Source organism: Peromyscus eremicus, chromosome 11 (genome assembly GCF_949786415.1).
Source record: "Peromyscus eremicus chromosome 11, PerEre_H2_v1, whole genome shotgun sequence".
Taxonomy (NCBI): domain Eukaryota; kingdom Metazoa; phylum Chordata; class Mammalia; order Rodentia; family Cricetidae; genus Peromyscus; species Peromyscus eremicus.
This window is the reverse complement of record NC_081427.1, coordinates 25504730-25526072: the sequence shown is the minus strand read 5'-3', so window position 1 is coordinate 25526072 and position 21343 is coordinate 25504730. Positions and strand designations below refer to the sequence as shown.

Here is a 21343-nt window from a genome sequence, read left to right as displayed (position 1 = left end):
TGTCATGCCTAGCCTCACACTATTTCTTTGACATCTAGTTAGTATTTAAAATTTCCTCATGACTTGGTTTGGCTTGGGGGTAGAGGGAAGTTGTTTTATGTGTATATCTGTTTTGAGACAGGGTTTCACCATATATCCCAGGCTGGCCACCCAACAGCTAAGATTATAGGCATGTGCCACCAGTTCTTGACTCATTTTTGAAAAATTTCTCTTTCATCCTTTTTTTTTTTTTTTGAAACAGGGTTTCTCTATATAGCCCTGGCTGTCCTGGAATTCACTCTGTAGACCAGGCTGGCCTCTGCCAACCTCTGCCTCTGTCTCTTGAGTGCTGGGATTAAAGGCATGTGCCATCACTGCCCGGCTCTCTTTCATCTTTTTAATCTTACTGATAATAAATATTCAGAGTAGCATTTTACTATATCTTAATGGGTTTCTTAAGTTACTTTATGTGTGGATTCTCAAACCCTCATCTTTTTCTTGAAGAAATCAAGCTATTTGTTAATTGTTTCCAATCGTGTGGAGTTCAATGACCACACCCCCTGGTGATGTTTAGTATGTTGGTCCACCTCCTGTGGATTGATTGATGGAGCAATCATTTGTGTTTTGATCTCCTTGCTTTAAAGAGCCATCTTTCCATGGGGCTAGGGAGATAGCCAGTAGATAAGACTACTTTCTGCTCTTGCAGAGGACTGAAGTTTGGTTCCCAGCACCCACATGGTGGCTCACAATGGTCTGTACCTCCAATTCCAAAGAGTCCAACACCCACTTCTGGCTTTTGAGGTCACTTGCATGGACATGGTGCACAGACATACGCTCAGGCACACACATGTACACATAAAAAGTTCCCTTTTCTGAAATGTATCTTTTCCATGACTTGATGGTTGTCAGATTGAGGTCAGGCCTGCAGTGTGTCTGCAGACACCGTCTGGTTGCTTCCATTGTAGCTTAGCTGCACAGGCGCCTTCTAAGGTCTCAGGTGCTCTATTTCCAACTCTTTGAGGGAGGTGTTTACAGCTCCATCGGGAGGGGTCTGTTGACGGAGGAGCCAGTGTGCCCATGTGTTTCTGATCCCTCTGAAAAAATCTAGCTTCCCCATGTCCTACAGTTGACAGTAATCATACTACGTATCTGATCGTGGTGTTGGAGTCAGTGAATCATCCATTTGAGGGATTAGAGCAATGTCTGACACGGAGCACTCCTCAAATGTTTCTTGTTGTTGTTTTGAGAGAGTATTTCTATGTAGTTCTGTCTGTCTTGGAACCCACTACATAGACCAGGCTGGCCTTAAACTCACTGAGATCTGGTCTCCCAAGTACTAGGATTAAAGGCGTCTGTCACCATACCCATCTCAGAGTATGTGATAAAGTGGACTGCAGTCATCATGGTTACTGATTTTCATATTAGTTTAATTACGAGCAACACAGGTGTTTATGTTGTTACTGTTCGATGAGATTTTGGACTTCATATACTTTTAGATATCACATTTTCCAATCTCTGCCTCTTTCAGTGCTGAAGATCAAACCAAGGGCCTTGTGCATGCTAGGCAAGGGCTCTGTTGCAGAGCTGGACCCACATCCCTCGTCTCCTTCATTTTGTAGAGGAAGACACAAGACCCGGAAAGGCAGAACAATTTACCTTCCTTGTCAGCAGAGGCAGGGCTGTGCAGAGCCGTAGGCAGAACTAGGGTTTGAATCCGGATTCCTAATCTGTTTGCTCAGAGTACTTGTCACCAACCCAGGGGTGGCAGTTCATCTCTGGGTTCTTAACAGGGAAGTGTGGTCCTTTTGTAGCTCATTGTTACTTCCTCGAATTCCCTGATGTCCCTTTCGTATTTTGTGAATTAAGCGTCGAACTGAAAGCTGATTGTAATGAGTCTTTTCCTGTCCCATCAACAGCTCCCAACATTGAGACTTCTTTATTAATTATGAAAGCTTGGCCTTAGCTTAAGCTTGTTTTTAACTAGCTCTTATGACTTAATAACCCATTTCTATTAATCTATGTTCTGTCACATACTGCCCATCTTGCTTCTTCCTTGTCCTCTGGCATCTCTCATGCACCTAAATAATCTCTATCTTCTCTCTCTACTCAGAAGTCCCACCTGTACCTCCTGCCTCGCTATTGGCCATCAGCTTTTTATTACACCAATCACAGCAAATACATCTTCACACAGTATACAAATATCCCACAACATTTCCCTTTTTGTCTAAATAAAAAGGAAAGGTTTTTGTTGTTATTTGTTTGTTTGTTTGTTTTTTCGAGGCGGGGTTTCTCTGTGTAACAGCCCTAGCTGTCCTGGAACTGGCTCTGTAGACCAGGCTGGCCTTGAGCTCACAGAGATCCACCTGCCTCTGCCTCCCGAGTGCTGGGATTAAAGACATTGTGCCACCATCACCCAGCTTAAGAAGGAAAGGTCTTGACTCTAACATAGTAAAGAATTCTAACTCTAACATAGGGTAAGAATTACAGTAGGAATTACATTCACAATGTCCAGTCTATTTGTATTTGACAAATTCAGAGAAACTGCTCTATTATTTAACCTTAGTGATAATAGTCCAAAGTTTTATACCTAAATCACTCTTTATCATAACTTGTATTACCATTCTAAAAATATCTTTTTAGATCTAAAACATCTTTTTAGATAAACAACTTAAGCTTTTATGTTTCTCAACCATATAAACTTTACATCTCTTATGTGAAGATATATTGCTGTGATTGATGTAATAAAAAGCTGAACAGCCAATAGCTAGGCAGGAGGTATAGGCAGGATTTCTGAGGAGAAAAAGAAAGAGGAGGAGGAATCTAAGCATGAAGGAGAAGCCAGGAGATATGGAGAGGAAACAGGATGTACAAGTAGTAACCCCATGTGATAGAACATTGATTAATATCAGTGGATTAATTTAGGTTATAAGAGCTAAAGGCCGAGCTTTCATAATTAACAAAAAGTCTCTGTGTCATTATTTGGGAACTGGCTGGTGGGACAGAAAAAGACTTGGTTACAGTTGGTGCCACCTCTTTCTTCTAGGTTGCCAGCGTACTTTGTTGTCCCCACTCCCCTTCTTGAAGAGGATGTGAAGCGTTTTCAGGGCCATGGCATACCAGTAAGTGCACCGGGGACCCTGGGAGAGGGGACATCAGCAGCTCTCAGCCATCCTAGCAGTGGTCCTTGTAAAGCCCTCGGCTCTGGTGCTCCAGGGTCTGTCTGTGGCCTAAGAGCAATCTGGAAATGCCACAGGGACTCCCGAGAGCAGTCTCCTGAACACGAGGCTCACCGGGACAAGTCTAAAGTTGTCACAAATGCTCTTAGAGTTTTAGCAGAGACATTGAAAAGCTTCATGAGGAGAATAGGCCCACCTGCTTTCACATTTAAACCTGATTTGGACCTGAGCTGACACTACACATAGTGGAATTTCATTTATTTTGGCCAGCTCTGTTATGTTGATAAGAGCATGTTGAGTTTTTTGCTAGAGACAACATGCAGCACACCTTGATTTTCACAGAATAGGATAGGAGCCATATTTAGTATGTCTGATCAGATAAAGCAAGACTAGATGACACCCCTATTTCTAATTGTTGGCTGGGAGTTACCCACCGTGTGGGACTTTAGTGAGAAATGAGAATTACAAGGCAGTACTGTGCAGTACACAGGCTGGTTTGCCAGAAGAATCTTCAATGTGAGCCAATGTGGTGAAGCTCCACCACACACCCAGAGCCCATGGAGGATGGGCAGGTAATAAGTATGGCCCTTGCAGAGAGGCAAAGTCGCTCTGCCTGGCCTAGGAGGGCAGCTCTTCGGCACCAGCCTATAACACTGTTGGCTGAATTTCTTCAGAGGAAGCCAGAAATACAGATTTCTATGTGAGTTTTTCTGATCCCCAACTAGACATAGCTAAGTCGGAGAGTTTCAAAACATGTGTCTTTGGTATAGCTGGATCACGTTCTACCAGTTTTTAGCCTTCAATTGATATCTGCAATTCACATACTTCCCTTTACACTCTTAAAATTAATGAGTCTATAAAGTTGTTGTTTATGTGGGTTGTGTAGTATTAGAAGTTCCAGTTGAGGCTGGGCAGTGATGGCTCACGCCTTTAATCCCAGCACTCAGGAGGCAGAGGCAGGCGGATCTCTGTGAGTTCAAGGCCAGCCTGGTCTACAAAGTAAGTTTCTGGACAGTCAGGACTATACAGAGAAACACTGTCTCAAAAAAACCAAAACAGAAAAAAAAAGAAAAGAAAAAAGAAAGAAAGAAATTCCAGTTGAAACAGGGTATGATAGCTCATCCCTGTAATCCCTACACTCAGGAGGCTGAGGCAGGAGGCTTGCTATGAGTTTGAGGACAGTATAGGCTATAGAGTGAGATCCTGTTAAATTTTTTTTTCAAACTGAATTTTAATGAAAAATTTAAGTAGCATATGTTAGCATAAGTAACATACTTTTCTGGAAAATAACCATCCAAAATAATAAAATGGAACAGCACTATTTAGCATTTTGGAAATAGAAGCCAGCTGGATTCTCTTATTTAGTCTGTTGTGGTATGCTGGGGATCAGTTAAAGAACACAGAGAAACTCCGCCTTCAGGCATGTGTCTTTGGAAAGGAAGGCATAGTTAGTAGCTAGACTGAGAATACTGTTATCTGACAGTGCACCAGAACATGGTCTGTGACAGTTTCACAAAGGTTAGCAACAGTAAGGAATTTGAAAACACAAGGACCTGTTATTAAAGTCCCCCGGTCCCTCTTACACTTTGAATAGGATTTAGAGAATGTTTTGTCCTGTCACACATTTGGAATTATACATCTAAATACTGACCCACCAATACCATCATCTTACAAGAAGAGTGAAAATAGGAAGCCGTTCAAGTAACGTCAGGTTTTCCACAGTTCTAATTTTTTGCTCTAAAGCTTAATTTTTTTGTCATTGGCAACATTTTATAAATTGCTTCTATGAAATGATAAACTCACTGTATTCACTTTTTAAATTATTTTAGAATTTTAATTTTTTTGAGATTTCATGCAAGAGCAGTGTACTTACATCATTTCCCTCTTCCCTCTTCCCTCTCTCCTCTTCCCATGTTCTTCTGTACTCCTCATTCATGACCTCTTTAATTATTGTTGTTACATATGTGTATGCATATATGTGTATACATACACACACACACACACACACACACACACACACACACACACACACGCGTTTGTATGTACATGTGTTGATGGCTGAGCCCATGGAATTAGATAACCAGTGAGGATCATCCTTGGAGAAGACTGATTCCCCTTTCTCAGCGCCATTGATTGCCCACAGCTCTTCATCTAGGCCCATGTACATCGGCATGCCAGCTGGTATTCTCATTATGCAGGTCTTTTTCACTCAACTAACCGTACTATTGAGGTTTCATGGGTGCAGCCATTTCCCAGCAGGTGTCCTGATCCTCTAGTTAAAAACTTTCCCCTTTGTAAATGTATCCGTTAGGGTTGGGCACCCTGGGTTTCTTCCACTTGTTTTCTGCATTTGACAAGCTGTGGATCTGCTACAGTCATCATCTGCTGTGAAAAGAGGCTTCTCTGATGAGGGGGTGAGAGTTACACTTATCTATGGACGTAAGGCTGGGTATTGAGAATACAAGTCATTTAGATAGCCTGCTGGCTGCCCATGCGTTCAGAGTGCCACAGCTGCATCAGTGTCTTCTGGGCCGCTCAGGTGTGGTCTGTAGGCATCCCAGCCAGACGGACTGGTTGCTACTTCTCTGCCATGGCAGCTGGCCTAGCTCCTTCCAGTATTATAAGAGCTAGTCCTGCAAAGTCTACGCACAATGTTTGGAGAGGCACTCAACTCAGGAGGACAGACACTTTATGATGTATCACAGTTAAGATTGTAAAATGGACCATTTAGAAGATTGTCTTATTAGTGGGGATCAAGGACATATGTGTGGAGCTCGGAGGACAGCTTTGTGGAGTTGATTGTCTCTTTCCACCTGCTCGTGATGTGGGGATTAAACTCTGGTCATCAGGCTTTCGCAACGAGCACTTTACCCACGGAGCCATCACTTGTCATTTTTCACCTTCTGTTCAAGGACATTCTCGGGGGAATTGGACTGTTTTCCTACTAGTGGTAACTTATTAACAAGCTGTGTTAACAAGTGCTTGTGCCTGGACTGGTGCTGAACCACCACAGGTTCCCTGACCACGGCTACTGTGCCGCCAGTGCGTATGGCACCACAGTGGAAATGGTTATGATATGCAGGCCACCCACAAGGGTCTGGGCCTCAGGACAGTGCCTAGTACACTCGGAAAGCACCTTGCTTGAGAGGGATGACCGTGAGGGTTCCTAGCTCCAGCCTTCCGTGGAGAAACATAGAAGAGGGTGTGGTGTGGGCGGTGGGAAGAAAAAAAGGAGGATTAACTACACATGTGGAGATAGGCTTCAGGCCTCTTCTCCATCCCTTCCACATGGGAAATTAAGATACAGCATGTTCTCACCAGGCCTTGGGGCTGGGACATAGAAAGCGTTCTCCTAAGAAATGGGTGAAGAGCCAGCAACATTGTTAGGAGCTTTAGAAAGGCATGTTCCTGAGTCTTCCACAGTTATGTTCCAAACTCTTTAGTGGGGTGTACACGGACAGCAGTAAGAGAGCACACAGGATGGAACTGACATGTCTGTATCACAGGACACAGAGCAGACAGTCTCCTCTCCTCCCCTCTGCCTGAGCCTCTCTTCCTTTGCTTGGTGCTGGGCTCAGATCCAGGGCCTCACCATGCTGCCATGCTCGGCAGGTGCTCGGTCCCGGAACTACTAGCCTCTCTTCTGCTTGTCCCTGGCTAATTCCTCGTTGGTCACCTGTACGACTTGTGAGGTCATTCTGATCCTTGCCACTTGGCTAAGTTGCTTGTATTGATTTACTCTGAAATAAAGGGTGATAGTTGTTCCTTTGTGCCTCAGATGAGATGAGACACTCTGATTAAAGGTTATTATTACGTATGTCCCAACAGCTGTATATCCCCCAAGACCTGCCCTTTTTGCCCTATCTAAGCAGTTAAAATGATTAGGAGCATTTCATCTCTTGAATACTGTCATCCAGTTATGACTAAGAGTGTCCTCCATCTGCATTCAAGTGAGCTGACCTGCTAGTGGGTGTGGCTGCTTAAGTATTCAAAATATTACTCTCTACCTTTGGCAGCAGGCATAGAAGTCTGTGGTTGTTTGTCCATGGTTCTTCCTGTCGCACTGGAGGATGGAGTAAGAAACAAAGGGCACCTCAGTTTTCCCCAGTGTCTGAATACTGCTGCCTCATATGAATTACAAGTGTGCCTGGCCTACAAAAGGAGTCGCTCTTTAGGGGCAGATGCTAGAGTAGTTCTCGACCCTCGCTCTAGCTGACATCACTTCCCATGTCCAGGATGACAGTCCTCTCCCCTGAACTCATAGTCCCACGTTCACAAGTCTCCTGGATGCTGTATGGTGATGCATTGGAGGCCTAGGCATCCAGTGTACCCACTGTCAACTCCACTATCTCCCCTGAACCCAGGACAGTTCTTCCTGTTCTCTGGAGTGCAGAGCAGCTCTGGATTGATCTGCAGGCCTTTAGCTCCTGCCCAGGCAGCTGCTCGCTTATCCAAGGCATAGTTTGTTCATGGCAGTTAATGCTGAAGTGGTGTTCAGTAAGAGGAAAAATGGCATTTCATCCATCCATCCATCCATCCATCCATCCATCCATTGATTATTTACTGTGTATGCATGGGTCAGAAGATGACTTGTACATCTCTGGGTTCTTCCTTCCATCCATCATGTGAGTTCTGGGAATTGAACTCAGATTGTCAGGCTTGGCTGCAAGTATCTTTATCTGCTGAACCAGCTTGCTGACAATGCCCCTCAAATTTCTTTCCAGCCAAGGCTGATAGTGTGGTCAGCAAAGCAAGGGCTAGACACGTAGCCGCTACAGAACCCATAGCCTCAGATCATGCCCAGTTAACCAAAGCAGTATCCAGGAAAGAACGTCCAGGCACCCACCTAAGCCTGTCCTTCACAGTCACTCATCACTCCCCTTGTTGTTCCTCCAAGCCCATTCTTCCTACTGTCTCCCGCATTCTGCCTCGCCTTCGAAGAGCTGTGAGGTAGAACAGACCTCGGTCATCTTGTCTCACAACCCTGTCAGTGCCTGCCCTCTGTGAGTTTCAGATTCCCTGTCAAGAAGTCAGCTCTTCCTGGGGGTGCTCCCTCTGCTGGTGGGAACTGAGCTGCCCATCTGCCATCCGGTAGAGCGTGGCCTGTAGAGTCAGACAGTAGCCACTGTCCTACATGGGAAGGAAGTCCTCTGGGCTCTCTGAGCTTCAGTTCCTTGCTGGAATGGGGCTACTAATCATTCTTATCACACGAAGTGACCGTGAGAATTGAGTGAGTTTAGTTCATGTAAAATGCCTGGGCTGCAGAGCTGCACTGCCGTGGTGGTTGCTGTCCTCCTAGAAGTAACGGTAACGGTGCTGCTGTCACCATTAAGTCACCAGCTCAAAAGCCAAGGGATGGATGTTAGACTGTGAGCAAACCCGAATCTGACTGCCTGGTCCCGTTTTCTCTCTTTCTTTTGTTTTTTAAGTCTAAATCTTGGTCATTGACTGTACCCAGCCAGTTTGTTTTGAAGTTACAGACTTTTCTGTCTGAACGGAAATGCTAAGCTCCTCTGCTCCCTGTTAGATTTTGAGTATTCTGACAAACACTTTCCTTTCCTCTCTGAAGATCTGGTGTTGGTCCTGCCACAATGGAAGCGCCCTTTTGAAAATGTCAGCACTGCCCAAAGAACAGGATGATGGTGCTCTGCAAATCCAGAAGAGCTTCTTGGATGGGTCAGTACTCGTTCTACACTTTGTTCTGGGTCCATTTAGCTCCTGGTCTATGAGGAGCAGGTAGTAAGTATAGTTCTTCCTAGTGTGTCCGTTCTGCTTACCTGCTGGTAGCTTTCTGTTGGAGGAATACGAGTAATAGCACTCATTTTAATGACCTCACAGAAAACCAGTACAGCGTAATCCTTAGGAAGGTCAACTGCGCTGTTTTCAGAGATTCACAGACGTATTGGGCGGGGGTGGGGGAGGGTATGGTGGCTATAGTGTTAACAGCTGTCAAGTCTAGGTCATGGGGTGCGTCACTGTACTGTCCCATTATTAAATGGAGTAGACGTTTCTCGGTAAGTTTAAATCTCTTTATTTGTTTATTTTGATGTGTGTGGGTGTTTGTTGTCTGGGCTCCACTTGTGCCTGTTCCCTGGGACTGGGATTATAGATAACTGTGAGCCTCTCTGGGCTGAACCCAGCTGCTCCAGAAGAATAGGCGGTTCTCTTCACTAGTGAGCCGTCTCTCCAGCCCCTCCAAGATACATTGGATAAAGTCGACAGCTTGAACAACACAAGGAGTAGGTTATGTAATTCACTTGCTTTGACCCAACCACGACCTCCATTTCCACATCCATGCACTGGCTCTGTGAGCGAGGATTCAATGAGGTGAGGGCTCTGAAAACAGACTGTGTGCCAAGTGCTCAGGACAGACAAGCTATTCACATTCCTGTTGGCTCTTCTAACCTCACGTTGCTTTTTGACACCTAGAATTTACAAGACCATCCACAGGCCACCTTATGAAATTGTTAAAACTGAAGACTTATCAAGCAACTTCCTGTCGCTGCAGGAAATCCAGAATGCATACTGTAAATTTAAGCAGCTGTTTCTGATAGGTAAGAACGGCGGACTCTTTCTGTCAAATGGGGAAAGCCACACCTCGTGGATCACGTGAAAGCTAATGGTGGTGTGCAGGGGGCTCTCAGCCCAGGGTCATTGACAAGCAGTGTCAGGCTGTAGGCAGAAGTCCAGGGCGCCAGCTACCGCTGTCATATTTACTGCTCCTGCCCAGCTCTCCAGGTTTTCCCATGGCTTCCGTTGCAATGGTCACATAGATACATAGCCATCTCCTTCCTTTCTCCCTCCCCAGCGTGCCAGGCTCCATGGTGGACGTCTTGGCTCCTCTCTAAGGTTTTGAACCATGGAGTACCTGGAGCCTTCATAAGCATTTATAATGTGACTGATTTGTTGCTTTTCCCTGATGGACTTTTCTCCCAAACTGGGAATACTTTAATTTGTTTTAGCCCTCACTGGGCATGTAGTTTCTTACAATGCAAAACAATTTTGTTAATAAATGTAAAAGCATTCCAACCACTCCAGCTACCACCCCACCCCACCCCATCCCTGTAATGATAAGGTGAGTGGGTGGCAGATGTGGCGGGAGGCGGCGGTGCATGCTTACTCATACCATGCAGACACAGCATCCACGGGGAGAGTTTACACACACACACACACACACACACACCTATCTCTCTCAGAGAGAGAGAGAGAGAGAGGAGAGAGAGAGAAAGAGGGAGAGAGGGAAAGCTGAGGCGTGCACACCTCATGGCAAGAAAAGGAGGAAGGGGGAGAGGAAGAAGGGAGTGGTTTTTCCTCAAAGGAGGATTTACATCAGGATGCAGGGTGGGTCCCGAAGGGTCAGGCCAGCATGCCAACCCCCGCCACATTTGTCCTCCCTCCCAGCCTGAGTGACAACTGGAAACCTGACAGACTCAGTCACACTTGGTAGCCTGCTGAAGTTGGTTTTTGTTGTTTTTTTTTTTTGTTTTTTCCCCAGTTTTGTTTTTTTTGAGACACAGGGTTTCTCTGTATGTAGCCCTGGCTGTCCTAGAACTCACTCTGTAGACCAGGCTGGCCTCAAACTCAGAGATGAGTCTGCCTCTGGAGTGCTGGGGTTAAAGGCGAATGCCACCATGCCCAGCTGAATTCTTCCCATTCTTAAACCAGCCTTTTCTTCTGTCATGTTTAGAGACAGCTTTTCCTAACTTTGACTCCTTAGCCTAGCACATTCTTTACTATTTTAGGATTTGTTCAGCTGACACTGAATTTTCATTGCATATACTAATTATGCTGGTATCATGATAAAGATGGCTGATCCAGAAAGCTGTTTTCACTTAAAGAAGCGGTAACACCATTGTATACTGCTAACCAAAGTGGGGTACACATTGTAAGGGAGATTTGAAGTAGATGATTTTACTCTCTGACCCAGGACTGGGATTCTCAGTTGTGGTTTCTTCATTCACTTGGAACCCCTGAGCTGTACAGCTTGGGGGCATCGTGGGTGTACTGTGGCAGGCATGGCTGTGGACAATAACTTGAAGTCTCCCATTTTTTTCCTGTTTTCAGATAACAGTACGGAATTTTGGGACACAGATATAAAGTGGTTTTCTCTCTTAGAAAGCAGCAGCTGGCTTGATATAATCAGGTATTTTAACCCATTGTTTTTCACATGGATTGTACAGTTTTCTAATTTTGAATTGTGGAGGAATTGACAGACACCTAGTCTGTCACAGTTATTTATTCTGAGATCATATGTTTGGTTCAGGGTTGGGCTGCACCCTCTCCCCCAGGGTTTCTCTTTGTAGGCCTGGCTGTTCTGGAACTCAGGATCCGAGATCCGCCTGCCTCTTCCTCCCTAGTGCTGGGATTAAAGGTGTGTGTCACCACTGCCCGCTGGGTTGGGCTGCATTTTATGTTTTCTGTTTATCATTTCTTTGTACATTTGATAAGAATTGTCCAATGCTCTCTCTGCTTACAAAGAAGTGCACTCTATAAGCAAGGCATGCTGAGACTACAGGAAAAGCTGGGACCATTCAGAACTAACAGAGGTGGCAGTGCTGGCCTCCCAGTGGAGAGGACACTGATTTCTCACAAATGTTATCCTGAACTTTATGTGTTTCTTGCTTGTACCTATTTAAAATTATTTTTTAGAAAAATCACTGTTAATGTCAGTGCATCATTTTGGTTTAGAATTGAGTCTCAGAAAAGTTATATTGCCTTTGATAACCCATAGCTCCTCTCTGTTGCTGTTTACTAAAGGACACAGTAAAGGCAGGTACAAAACAGATGTGGGCCAGAGACTAGCTCACCCTGTGCCACGCCTGAGGAAACAACCAACCAACCTTGTTCCCATCCAACCTTAGCTGTTCTCTTCTGTATTCATTTACCTTTTTTTTTTTTTTTTTTTTTTTAAGATCAGGTCTCTTTGTAGTCCAGGCTAGTCTCAGTTCCCAAGTGCTAGGATTTTCCATATTGCTGCAATGGTAGAGTGTCCTTCGTTTGTACTGCTGAATAATATTCCAACATGCACATGTGTGCACACATAAATTTGTACTCTATTTGTTAGTGAACTCTTAGGTTGCCTCCATGTTTTGACTAGCATGAACAATGCCACAGTGCATGTGGAGGTGTGGGCGGCTGAGATACTTCTTCTATCCCTTTAGTGTGTATGTGTGTACTCTTGAGTATCCATAATTAGTTTTTCATGGTCAGATGAGTATCAGTACATAGTGATTATTCCCCCTTTCTAGCCTTTTAGCATGAAGAAACACAAAGAAAACTGAAGAGCAATTCCAGCTGCCCCTCCACTTGTCTACAGCAGCAAACTCAAGAGCTAACACTTCTGTTCTCATCTCTCCCATGTTTAGACGCTGCCTGAAGAAAGCGATAGAGATTACGGAATGCCTGGAAGCACAGAACACGAATGTCCTCCTCTTGGGTAATAAAGCACACGGGGTGGTTTTCATTCACTGAGAGTCAGCTTCCCCCCCACACCCCTCCACCCTTGGTTTTTTGAGACAGAGTTTTTCTGGGCAACATCTCAATTCATAGACCAGGCTGACCTCGAACTCACTGAGGTCTGCCTGCCTCTGCTGGATTAAAGGTGTGGGCCACCACTGCCGGGCTAAGAGTCAGCTTTTGTATATCTAACTTATGGAGCCGATTTGTTTCCTCTCCTCTCTTTTCCTTTTCCTTAGCTTGTAATCCTTTGCCTTAAATTTCACTGTTATGGTTTCAAACAAAATCCTTTCACGTGGAACCTGGCAGACCTGAGAAGGGATTGCTCGGTGCCTTTACCCGGCAGTCTTTGGGTAGGATGCCCTTTTACACAGGAGCCCTGCAGATGCTTGGGTTTTACTGTCTGCCTGTGTGCAGGCAGCTCTGTGCAGTTGCCACGGGAAGTGCAGTGCTGGACTGTGCCTTTCCTGTCCTCAGTGGGGATTTGCTGTGCTCCGGGACAGTGTCACGCAGTCTGGAAAAGCTCCGTAAACCACCTGCAGCACAGAGTGCTGTTGTGAGGGCTTACACAGGAGCTGAAGCCTTACCTGCTCTTTAGATCCTATTTCCGTTTGTTTTCGGGGAGGGGGCGGGGGTGTCACTGTGTTGCCCAGGCTGCCTTCAAATTCCTGGCTTAAGTGATCCTCCTGCTTCAGCCTCACAAGTATCTGGAACTACAGATGTGTCTCCATCCTGACTTACTTTGTAGAGGATGCTACACATTGAGTAGAGTGTCTCCTGGAGTCTACCCCTGGTGTTTATCACTTCTGTGATGCTTCTCTTACTGTAGCTCCTAAGAGCACATTGGAAGATGTTCCTTCTTATGGTTTCTGGACCACCTGGTGCTAGCTCACCAGCTGAGCATTGAATGCTCTCCTTGAGCACCTTCCGTACACCGAACTCTATGCTTTTCCTTCCAGACATTTACAGACTAATGGGAGCATTACCTTAAGACTATTTTGTAAAGACACAAGTAGAGTATGATCTGAATTCTGAATAGCTAATAAAGAGGGATGAGATCTGAGAGGGGGGAGAGCCCAGAACCAGATCCACCAATTACAGAGCTGTGCCGTGCCAATCCGGCTCTGATGAAGCCAGATGTCTCTCACCCCTCGGGGCTTTCGAGCTGTCTGTCCTCTGCAGTGTCACTTTCAAGCCCTCACTGCTGTCCCCAGAGGTGTCCCATCAGCACCTTCAGATGAAGAGGAAGATTGTCTTCCAGACGGCACTGTCAGAGACTGATAGATAGCACTAGACGGCAGACAGCCTTGGACACACCAAGTTAGATCTCTAGAACCTTCATTAAGAATGGGAGGCGGGCATGGTAGCATATGCTTGTAACCCCAGGGAGGAGACAGGACCACGGGCACTCACTGGACAGGAAGGCTAGCCCACTCCTGAACTGCAGGCCAGTGAGAGACCCTGTCTTCCAGGTAGGGAAAAAGGTAGATGGCACCCAAGATACAACACACAAGATTGTCCTCTGGGCTGGCCTCCGCATGCACCTTCAAACACATGCATACACACACACACACACACACACACACACACAGATCTGTCTCTGTCAACCCCATATAGTTCCTTCATGTTAGCTATAGATGAGTGTAAACCTGAGCTTCAGTGCATTGTAATTCTAGGACACAGGAAGAGAGTGCGCATAGTGTGGGTATAGGTCTAATTCTCTGACCCTGAGGATACAGCCACCATCTTCCTTGAGGACATTTCTAAAAAGCAATACGAATTGTGCCTTTTTGGAAGTGGGGAACAGAGATGAAGCCATGGGAAATGTCGGCCTGGCTTTAGTGTCTTCACACTCTAAGAAGAATGCGTGGCTGTGGCTGTGTGTTTGCCTCTGCTCTACGTCAGCAGTGCGGGTTTGTGGAGTGCACTCCAGGCGGGCACACGGAGCAGTACCAAGGAGAATTCCTCCTGTAGGCTTGGCAAGGAGAAGCAGGCGCCTTTGTGTTCCTCAGACAGAGCAGGAAGAGCCCTGTGACTGAAATGGTCAGTTGGCACAAAGCAGCCCGTGAGGGACAGGGAGTGAAAAAAGGGTCTGACGTGAAGAGGCTGAATCTGGAGCAGTGAGCGGAGACTCGGCTTTCTCCCCAGGAGAGAAGGGAAGTAGACTTCATCTACAGTCAGGCAGCCATTGGTGCATCAGTGTGGCTCCTCTTCTATGGTGCCTGTGGGTGCCAGGTGCTGAAAGTGGATTTTTCAGGGCCGTGTTTGTTCAGTGAGCAGGTCCCTGCTTAGCACCACTGTGTGCCGGAACCCGCCCTAACAAGGCAGAAGTAGTTTCTCTCTCCCAAGTTGGCCCGTTTCTGTAGGAAGTCACAGCAGACCTTGGTGTTGGGAACCCTGCTTTTAGCTGTGTGGATGAGAGCACTGTCTCTTTGTAACACCCTATCCTCTTCCTTGGTGCTGCTGCTGGACCATTCTAGAAGAGAACGCATCTGACCTCTGCTGCCTCCTCTCCTCTCTGGTGCAAGTGATGATGGACCCCCACTGTCGAACCAGGACTGGGTTCCAGAGCCTCATTCAAAAGGAGTGGGTCATGGGTTGCCACTCTTTCTTGGATCGCTGTAATCATCTCCGCCAGAGCGACAAAGAGGAGGTGAGTGCCCCTCCTGCAGACTGTCACCGGGGAGAGAGACTCCCTCTCATCTGGTCACTGTCCTCAGATGTAGGCTTGTCGAAGTGCGTACTTCACAGACATCCGCAAACTGGTCAGCTTGTCTCGGATGACTTGAATGCTTTAAACAATGTGGAAATCCTTCCCAGGGCTGCAAGGATATCAATAAGTGTATTCAAAGTCTTCTAACTCATGTAGAGTAAGGCTGTATATACATTTCATACTAGGAGAAATACCAGTTTTGTAACACTTATTTACAGAATAACTCAGGAAGAAAGAATCCTCAAATCTTGAAAATTAAACTTTGTAGTTAGTGATGTGTAGTGTATAAATTTGCCACAGACAATATACTTCACAGTGAAGTTTCCTTGTTTGCTGCCATCGAGTGCTAGAGCCTCTGTAGTGCTGGGAGAAGTGTGGCCTGAGTCACAGCCTCTTCTGTTGGTTGGGGTGTCTTTGCTGTGTTGTTTGGGCGTGGGGGCTTGGTTATACTGCCCAGGTTGGCTTTGCACTCAGCCTTCCATGTCATCATCCCAAGTAGCTGGGATTATGTGCATGCACTACCACACCCTGCTTGCTTCTCTGTAGATGAATGGCTAACCTCTCAGATCAGAGTGTTGTTTTATGTGTTCTTGTGAGTTGATTTTAGACAAGGTCTTACGTGTCCCAGGCTGGTCTCAAACTCATTATACAGCTAAGGATGAACTTGAAGTTTAATCCTCTGCGCCCACCTTCCAGGCACTGGGGTTGTAGGCATAACCCACCACACCAGTTTTATGCGGTGCTGGAGATGGACCCCAGGCCGTGGAGTATGCTAGACAAGCAAGCGCTCTATCAACAGAGCCCCAGCCCCAGCCTGAGTTAACGTTTAGTTCATCTCCAGGTTGCAGTGTGCTTTTATAGGCAACATCGATGCAAACTTATTGGTTCTCTTTGATAACTAGTGAAAGGAAAAATGGACCCAACTTTATTTAGTTAAATCATCTACAGAATGAACACATGCTAGTAGTGTGAATTGTGGCTTTTCTTATTCTAGATCTCTAATCAGCATGTCTGTGATGCAGAACGGCTTGGCACAGCATGCCCTGTGAATAGAGAGCCTGTGGCTTCTGCTCCTCGGGACTTGACGGGTTCCTGGAGAGACTCAGGCTTCTGTCACCATGCCAGCTGGTTCTTTCAGGCCACACCTGTGCTCTTCTTTATGTTATCAAACTTAAGAGAAACCACCATCTCTCAGTCTTGGAAGGGACTTAGAGGAAGTAGGTTGAAAGGCTAGTGCGATTCCCATACTTTGATAGGCAGAGAGAGGTGATACTGTTTGGAAAGATGTAACTTTGCATGTCTTAAGAAAGGGAGACTGACAGACTCCGTATCTAGTTGGGGAAGAAGCCAAAAGAAGGCGTGTTCATCCAGCACGTAGAGTCACTCAGACACAAGAGCCCTCTCCTTACTGTACAGTGAGGCTCATCTAGTCTACGTCTTACTGAGTGATACTGCCCATAATCTGTGATGTGAAGGCTCTCAGAACCAATATGTTGGAGTTCTGGGGACTAACTGGTGTGATTCGTGATATTACTGATGTAGAGCTGGTCTTTTTACCAAGAATTCTTACCGCTTTCCTCTTACCAGCTCCGTGTGAGGCCTGTGTCTCTACTCTTGTAGAAGGTGGACACTGTCACATAGTGGCCTTACCCTGTTGCAGGATCACTGGTGGGTCAAGAAGAAAACTCCATTAACTGGTAGCACAACAGACAAACTGCCAACAAAGCCTTGCCTCTGAGTAGCTTCCAAAAGAGGACCCAAGTTGACCAAGCATTTGAATGCAGGCCAGGAGCCCATTCTGCAGCTCTTACCTTCTCTCCTACCCTTTCACCTTCAGGGCCCTCACTGAGTGATATTGAAGGAAACCTTCTCCAGCTAAGTCTCCAGAACCCACCCCACCTGGTATCACTGGGCCAGCAGGAATGCCCCCATTTATTGATAAAATGTAAAATGGCAGTCATCACTAAGTCCTTTTTTTGCAGCTGAACACTCTGAAGAAGAATGGGATTCACTTAATTGGAGTTCAGAATTAGTGTTCTAATCACCAAAACTGATTGCAGACACTCATGTGCACATCCATTATGCGGTTTTAGATACTGTTTTTTATTAAGCGGCGCAATGTTATTCATTAAGTGGTACTGTTTACTGTTCGAAAAAAGCCACGAGGTACAACAGAACCCACTATAAGACTTCATTAAGGGAAGGGAACAGAAGGAGGTGCTTTGGCCTATGGAAAGATCATGCAGGAAGAGAGGGGAGGGATTTGTGGAACCCACTTTTTATAGCCCCCCTCCCCACTTGCGCATGTGGACTTACGTTACTATGCTACTCGTACATAGATTACGTGATCACACTGCACGCAAGTTACATGATCACGCAGCGCATAGATTACATAGGATGTAAGGCCCTGGGATGACTAAGCATCTTGCCAGCACATGAGCGGTCATGGGAGAGTGACTAGGAATTCTAACAGGTACTGCTAACTTACAGGGAGGTGGTCTCCCTGAGAACGCTCATCACATGGACAGAATTGTCTGTCTGTTCAGTGAGCTCAGGACAGCTCGTGCTGGGCCTAGGCTTTCTAAATAATGTGTGTTTTGTTTCCACATAGGTCCCTGTGTTCCTGCTTTTCTTAGATTGTGTCTGGCAGCTGGTGCACCAGCACCCCCCAGCATTTGAGTTCACAGAGACTTTCCTGACTGTTTTATCGGATAGCTTATATATACCTATTTTCAGCACCTTCTTCTTCAATTCGCCTCATCAAAAAGACACTAACATGGTAAGAGTCCCGTTTAGAGACCTCTGTGTCAACAAAGCTTCATCTTTCAAACTCAATTCCTGACAGTGGCCCCACAGATGACAGGTATTCAATACTGGCTATTCACCAAACGTTGCTTCAGGTGACTCCCAGCGCGTCCTTCCTTCCTTCCTGGGGGGTGTTTAATCTTCGCAGCACACTGTAGCTGTCAATTGTTACCCCTGAGGAAGCCGAAACAGAATAATCATCTAGCCCCAGGTTATATAGTAAATATTTAAGATGGAGGCGAATGTTTGGGAATGAAGACAAATTCAAAGTTATCCTCTTCAAAGGTAGACCAGGTGCCCTCTCTTTGTTACCTTAATGCCTAGAGTTGTTGTGGGACAAGAATGGACCCTAGGGAACAAGGTAGCCAGGCTTTGGTTTTATACCTGAAAGCCCTTTCAGCCCTGCTCAGCCTGTGCTCCAGATGTAAGGGGTCTCTGTTAATCTCCATGCCTTCATCTAGCTCTCTCCTGCCTTGGGACTGGCTTTTAATTGCTAAGTTGCCAAGTTCCACGAGGAAGCGGACACAGTGGGACTGGCATCTTCGTTGACAGCCCTGCAGCTGCCAGCTTCATACTCTCAGGCACTTCACTCCTGTTTTCGGAGCCTCAGTTTCCTCAGATGTCAAGTTGGGAAAGTAGGGGTTAACTCACAAGGTTGTTGTGAAAGCACCCAGCCGTCTAGCTGCCGTAGGTAGACCGCTGAGAAAAAGGGCCCTTCTCACCCTCCCTGCCAAGAGCTTCTGCCTGGAGAAACACAGTCTCTGTGCATTCATTCCCAGCCCAGCAGAGAACTCTGCCTGCAGCCCGTTTCTGAGAATGTCTGCTTGCTTCCCAGCCATCCCTGGAAGCCGTGGTGACCTGTGCTTGTTTTGGCAGGGTAGGGAAAGCCTGGATACACAAAGCAAGCCTTTGACTCTGCTCACCGTGTGGGATTGGTCAGTACAGTTTGAACCCAAAGCACAGACATTGCTCAGAAACCCTCTCTATGTGGAAAAGCCAAAATTGGACAAAGGCCAGCGGAAAGGATCACGTTTCAAAGTAAGATGTGCATGTCTTAACACCCTCCCCTCAACATTGGCTCCTCCATCGCATGCGAGGACAAAGGCTACTTTATGGATCTCTCCGTTGGTGTGCTACCTCTAATACAGTGTGCAGTTGGGACTTGCGGCACTCAGGTTACAGGGCTCATTAGTGGTGCCTTTAGCAAATCTGCTTTTGCTCTGATGAGGCATATCACTGAGGCTGCTGTTGTCAGAGTTGTGCTGCATGGGATTGTGCCTCTTACTCCGTGTCTGTGTGTCTGGTAGAGTAGACGGAGCATTGATTATGAAGGCTTTACTCTGCATGTGCCAGTTCATGTATTTCATAACAAGACTTTTCTTTTTCTTTCTTTTTAAAACAACTTTACTATTTTATTTTATGAGTCTGTGTTTTATCTGATATATGTCTGTGTACTGCATGTGTGCCTGGTGTCCACAGAGCCCAGAAAAAAGAGCATCAGATCCCCTGAAATTGGGTTTATAGTCAGTCGTGAACCTCCATGTGGGCGCTGGAAGTCAACCCTGGATCCACTGGAAGTCAGTGCTCTTAAACACTGAGACATCTCTCCAGCCCCAGGACTTTCCTAATAAACCTATAAACGGAGAGTGGCAAGCTTCGTGTCTAGACGTGAACTATCTCCCAGCTCTGCCCACTCTACTGTTGTGGCACAAACAGTGGCCCTGAATGATAGGCACTGGGCACAGCTGGGTTCCAGTGTTTACACAAGTGTCACCCCGGCTTTGGCCCGTCGACTGGAGTTTGCCAGCCTGTATCCTAAAGCATAAACAGCAGGTCTTCATCTTCCTTTTAGAGAGTTCATCCTGATTTTACTAATTATGACACCCCAAAGTTCACTGACACACAGTTTAAATAGCATCCCCAGCTCTGTCACCTGGTCAGTGATGGCAAATCCAAGTCCGTGCATGCCATTACCTTTCCCACCACTGCCCTTCCTATCCTGCCTGGTCCTCAGGGGCCCTAGATACTTGCCAGTTCAGTCGGAACAGGGTTCTAGTCTAAGCAAGATGGGATCAGGTGAGCCAAGGCCAGCACATGGAGGGAGTGTCGGCTGCTGAGCACTTAGACCTGCCTTGGTGCCCTCTCAGCTGTCTGTCCTCAGGCCCAGAGCGGATGGATACTCCCTTTCTGCAGCTGGAGCAAGGTTGCTGCAGTCAGCACACGTCAGCCAGGGATGAGCTTTCCTTTGGTGTGCTGTGCCCCCTGGTGGCAGCCTGCACTAGAGCACAGGTACCTGTGGGAGTCTCGGAGACAGCCGAGCATCCCTTGTCTGTTGTCCTCGCTCGCGGTCTCTTCTTATAGACAGTGGGTTGCAGGCTGTGTAATGAAACAGCCTTGGAGGTGAGCAACAAGGGACTGGGAAGCCTTCCTGTGAGCACCCGGTGCTGGGCTTGGGCACCAGGCTGAGAAGCCGCATGGAGGAGGTGTGAGCAGAGGCCCCCAACACCAGGCAATACTTGGTGACAGTTAGGTTCCCTTGTGGGTATTTTTTGTCCCGCATTCCTGCCTGACTCACCTTGGTCGTTATGGAGAAGAGAGGCCACTTATGCCTGGTCTTCATCCTTGCTGTCTCCGGATGGAGAGTCAAAGGTTCTGATCATCTCTGAGTTGTGCTGTTGTGGGTAACTTGGCCTGTGTGTGTATTTTTATTATTATTACATATTCTATAATCAGGAAATATTTTCTTTTTAAAATATTTTTACAAGGGTACACACTAGTAGAAATATGCTTGAAGATTGGAGTGCTAGTCTGAAGGTCATATTTTTACTCTATTCTTACTTTGTTTGTGGGAAGGTCTTACACTGTTGCTTAGGCCAACATGAAACATTATATAATCCAAGCTAGACCTAAACTCCTGGCAATCTCCTGTCTCAGCCTCCTGAGCATGGGATTACAGGCATCAGCCACTGCTTATGGCTCTCTGTTCCTACTTTGCATGAACACCTAGGGGCAGAACAGTTGGCAGGAAACAGCTTCTCCTCACATTTGTACCTTTTCCTTTGGGCATCGATGAAACCCCACAACTTCTGACCTATCTTCATAACCCTCTCACGGTGTACCCCAAAATATAATGCCTTGCCTTGCTTGAGAAAGCTAGCAAGCAGGAACAAAACTTAAATGCTCTCATGTTTCCTGTTCTGTGCATTCTGACAAA

The 21343-nt window shown here is 46.3% G+C and overlaps 1 protein-coding gene across 1 annotated transcript in view; it reads left to right on the top strand.

Moving 5' to 3' along the window:
• The window catches only part of Mtmr12 (myotubularin related protein 12), a 69374-nt gene that overhangs the window by 44647 nt on the left and 3384 nt on the right, over positions 1 to 21343 (top strand). Inside the window, exons 8-15 of the mRNA XM_059276099.1 lie at positions 3023 to 3098; positions 8725 to 8831; positions 9585 to 9709; positions 11220 to 11298; positions 12521 to 12591; positions 15092 to 15264; positions 17936 to 18103; positions 19006 to 19167. Coding sequence (XP_059132082.1) covers positions 3023 to 3098; positions 8725 to 8831; positions 9585 to 9709; positions 11220 to 11298; positions 12521 to 12591; positions 15092 to 15264; positions 17936 to 18103; positions 19006 to 19167 — 961 coding nt within the window. The remainder of the gene's footprint in view (positions 1 to 3022; positions 3099 to 8724; positions 8832 to 9584; positions 9710 to 11219; positions 11299 to 12520; positions 12592 to 15091; positions 15265 to 17935; positions 18104 to 19005; positions 19168 to 21343) is intronic.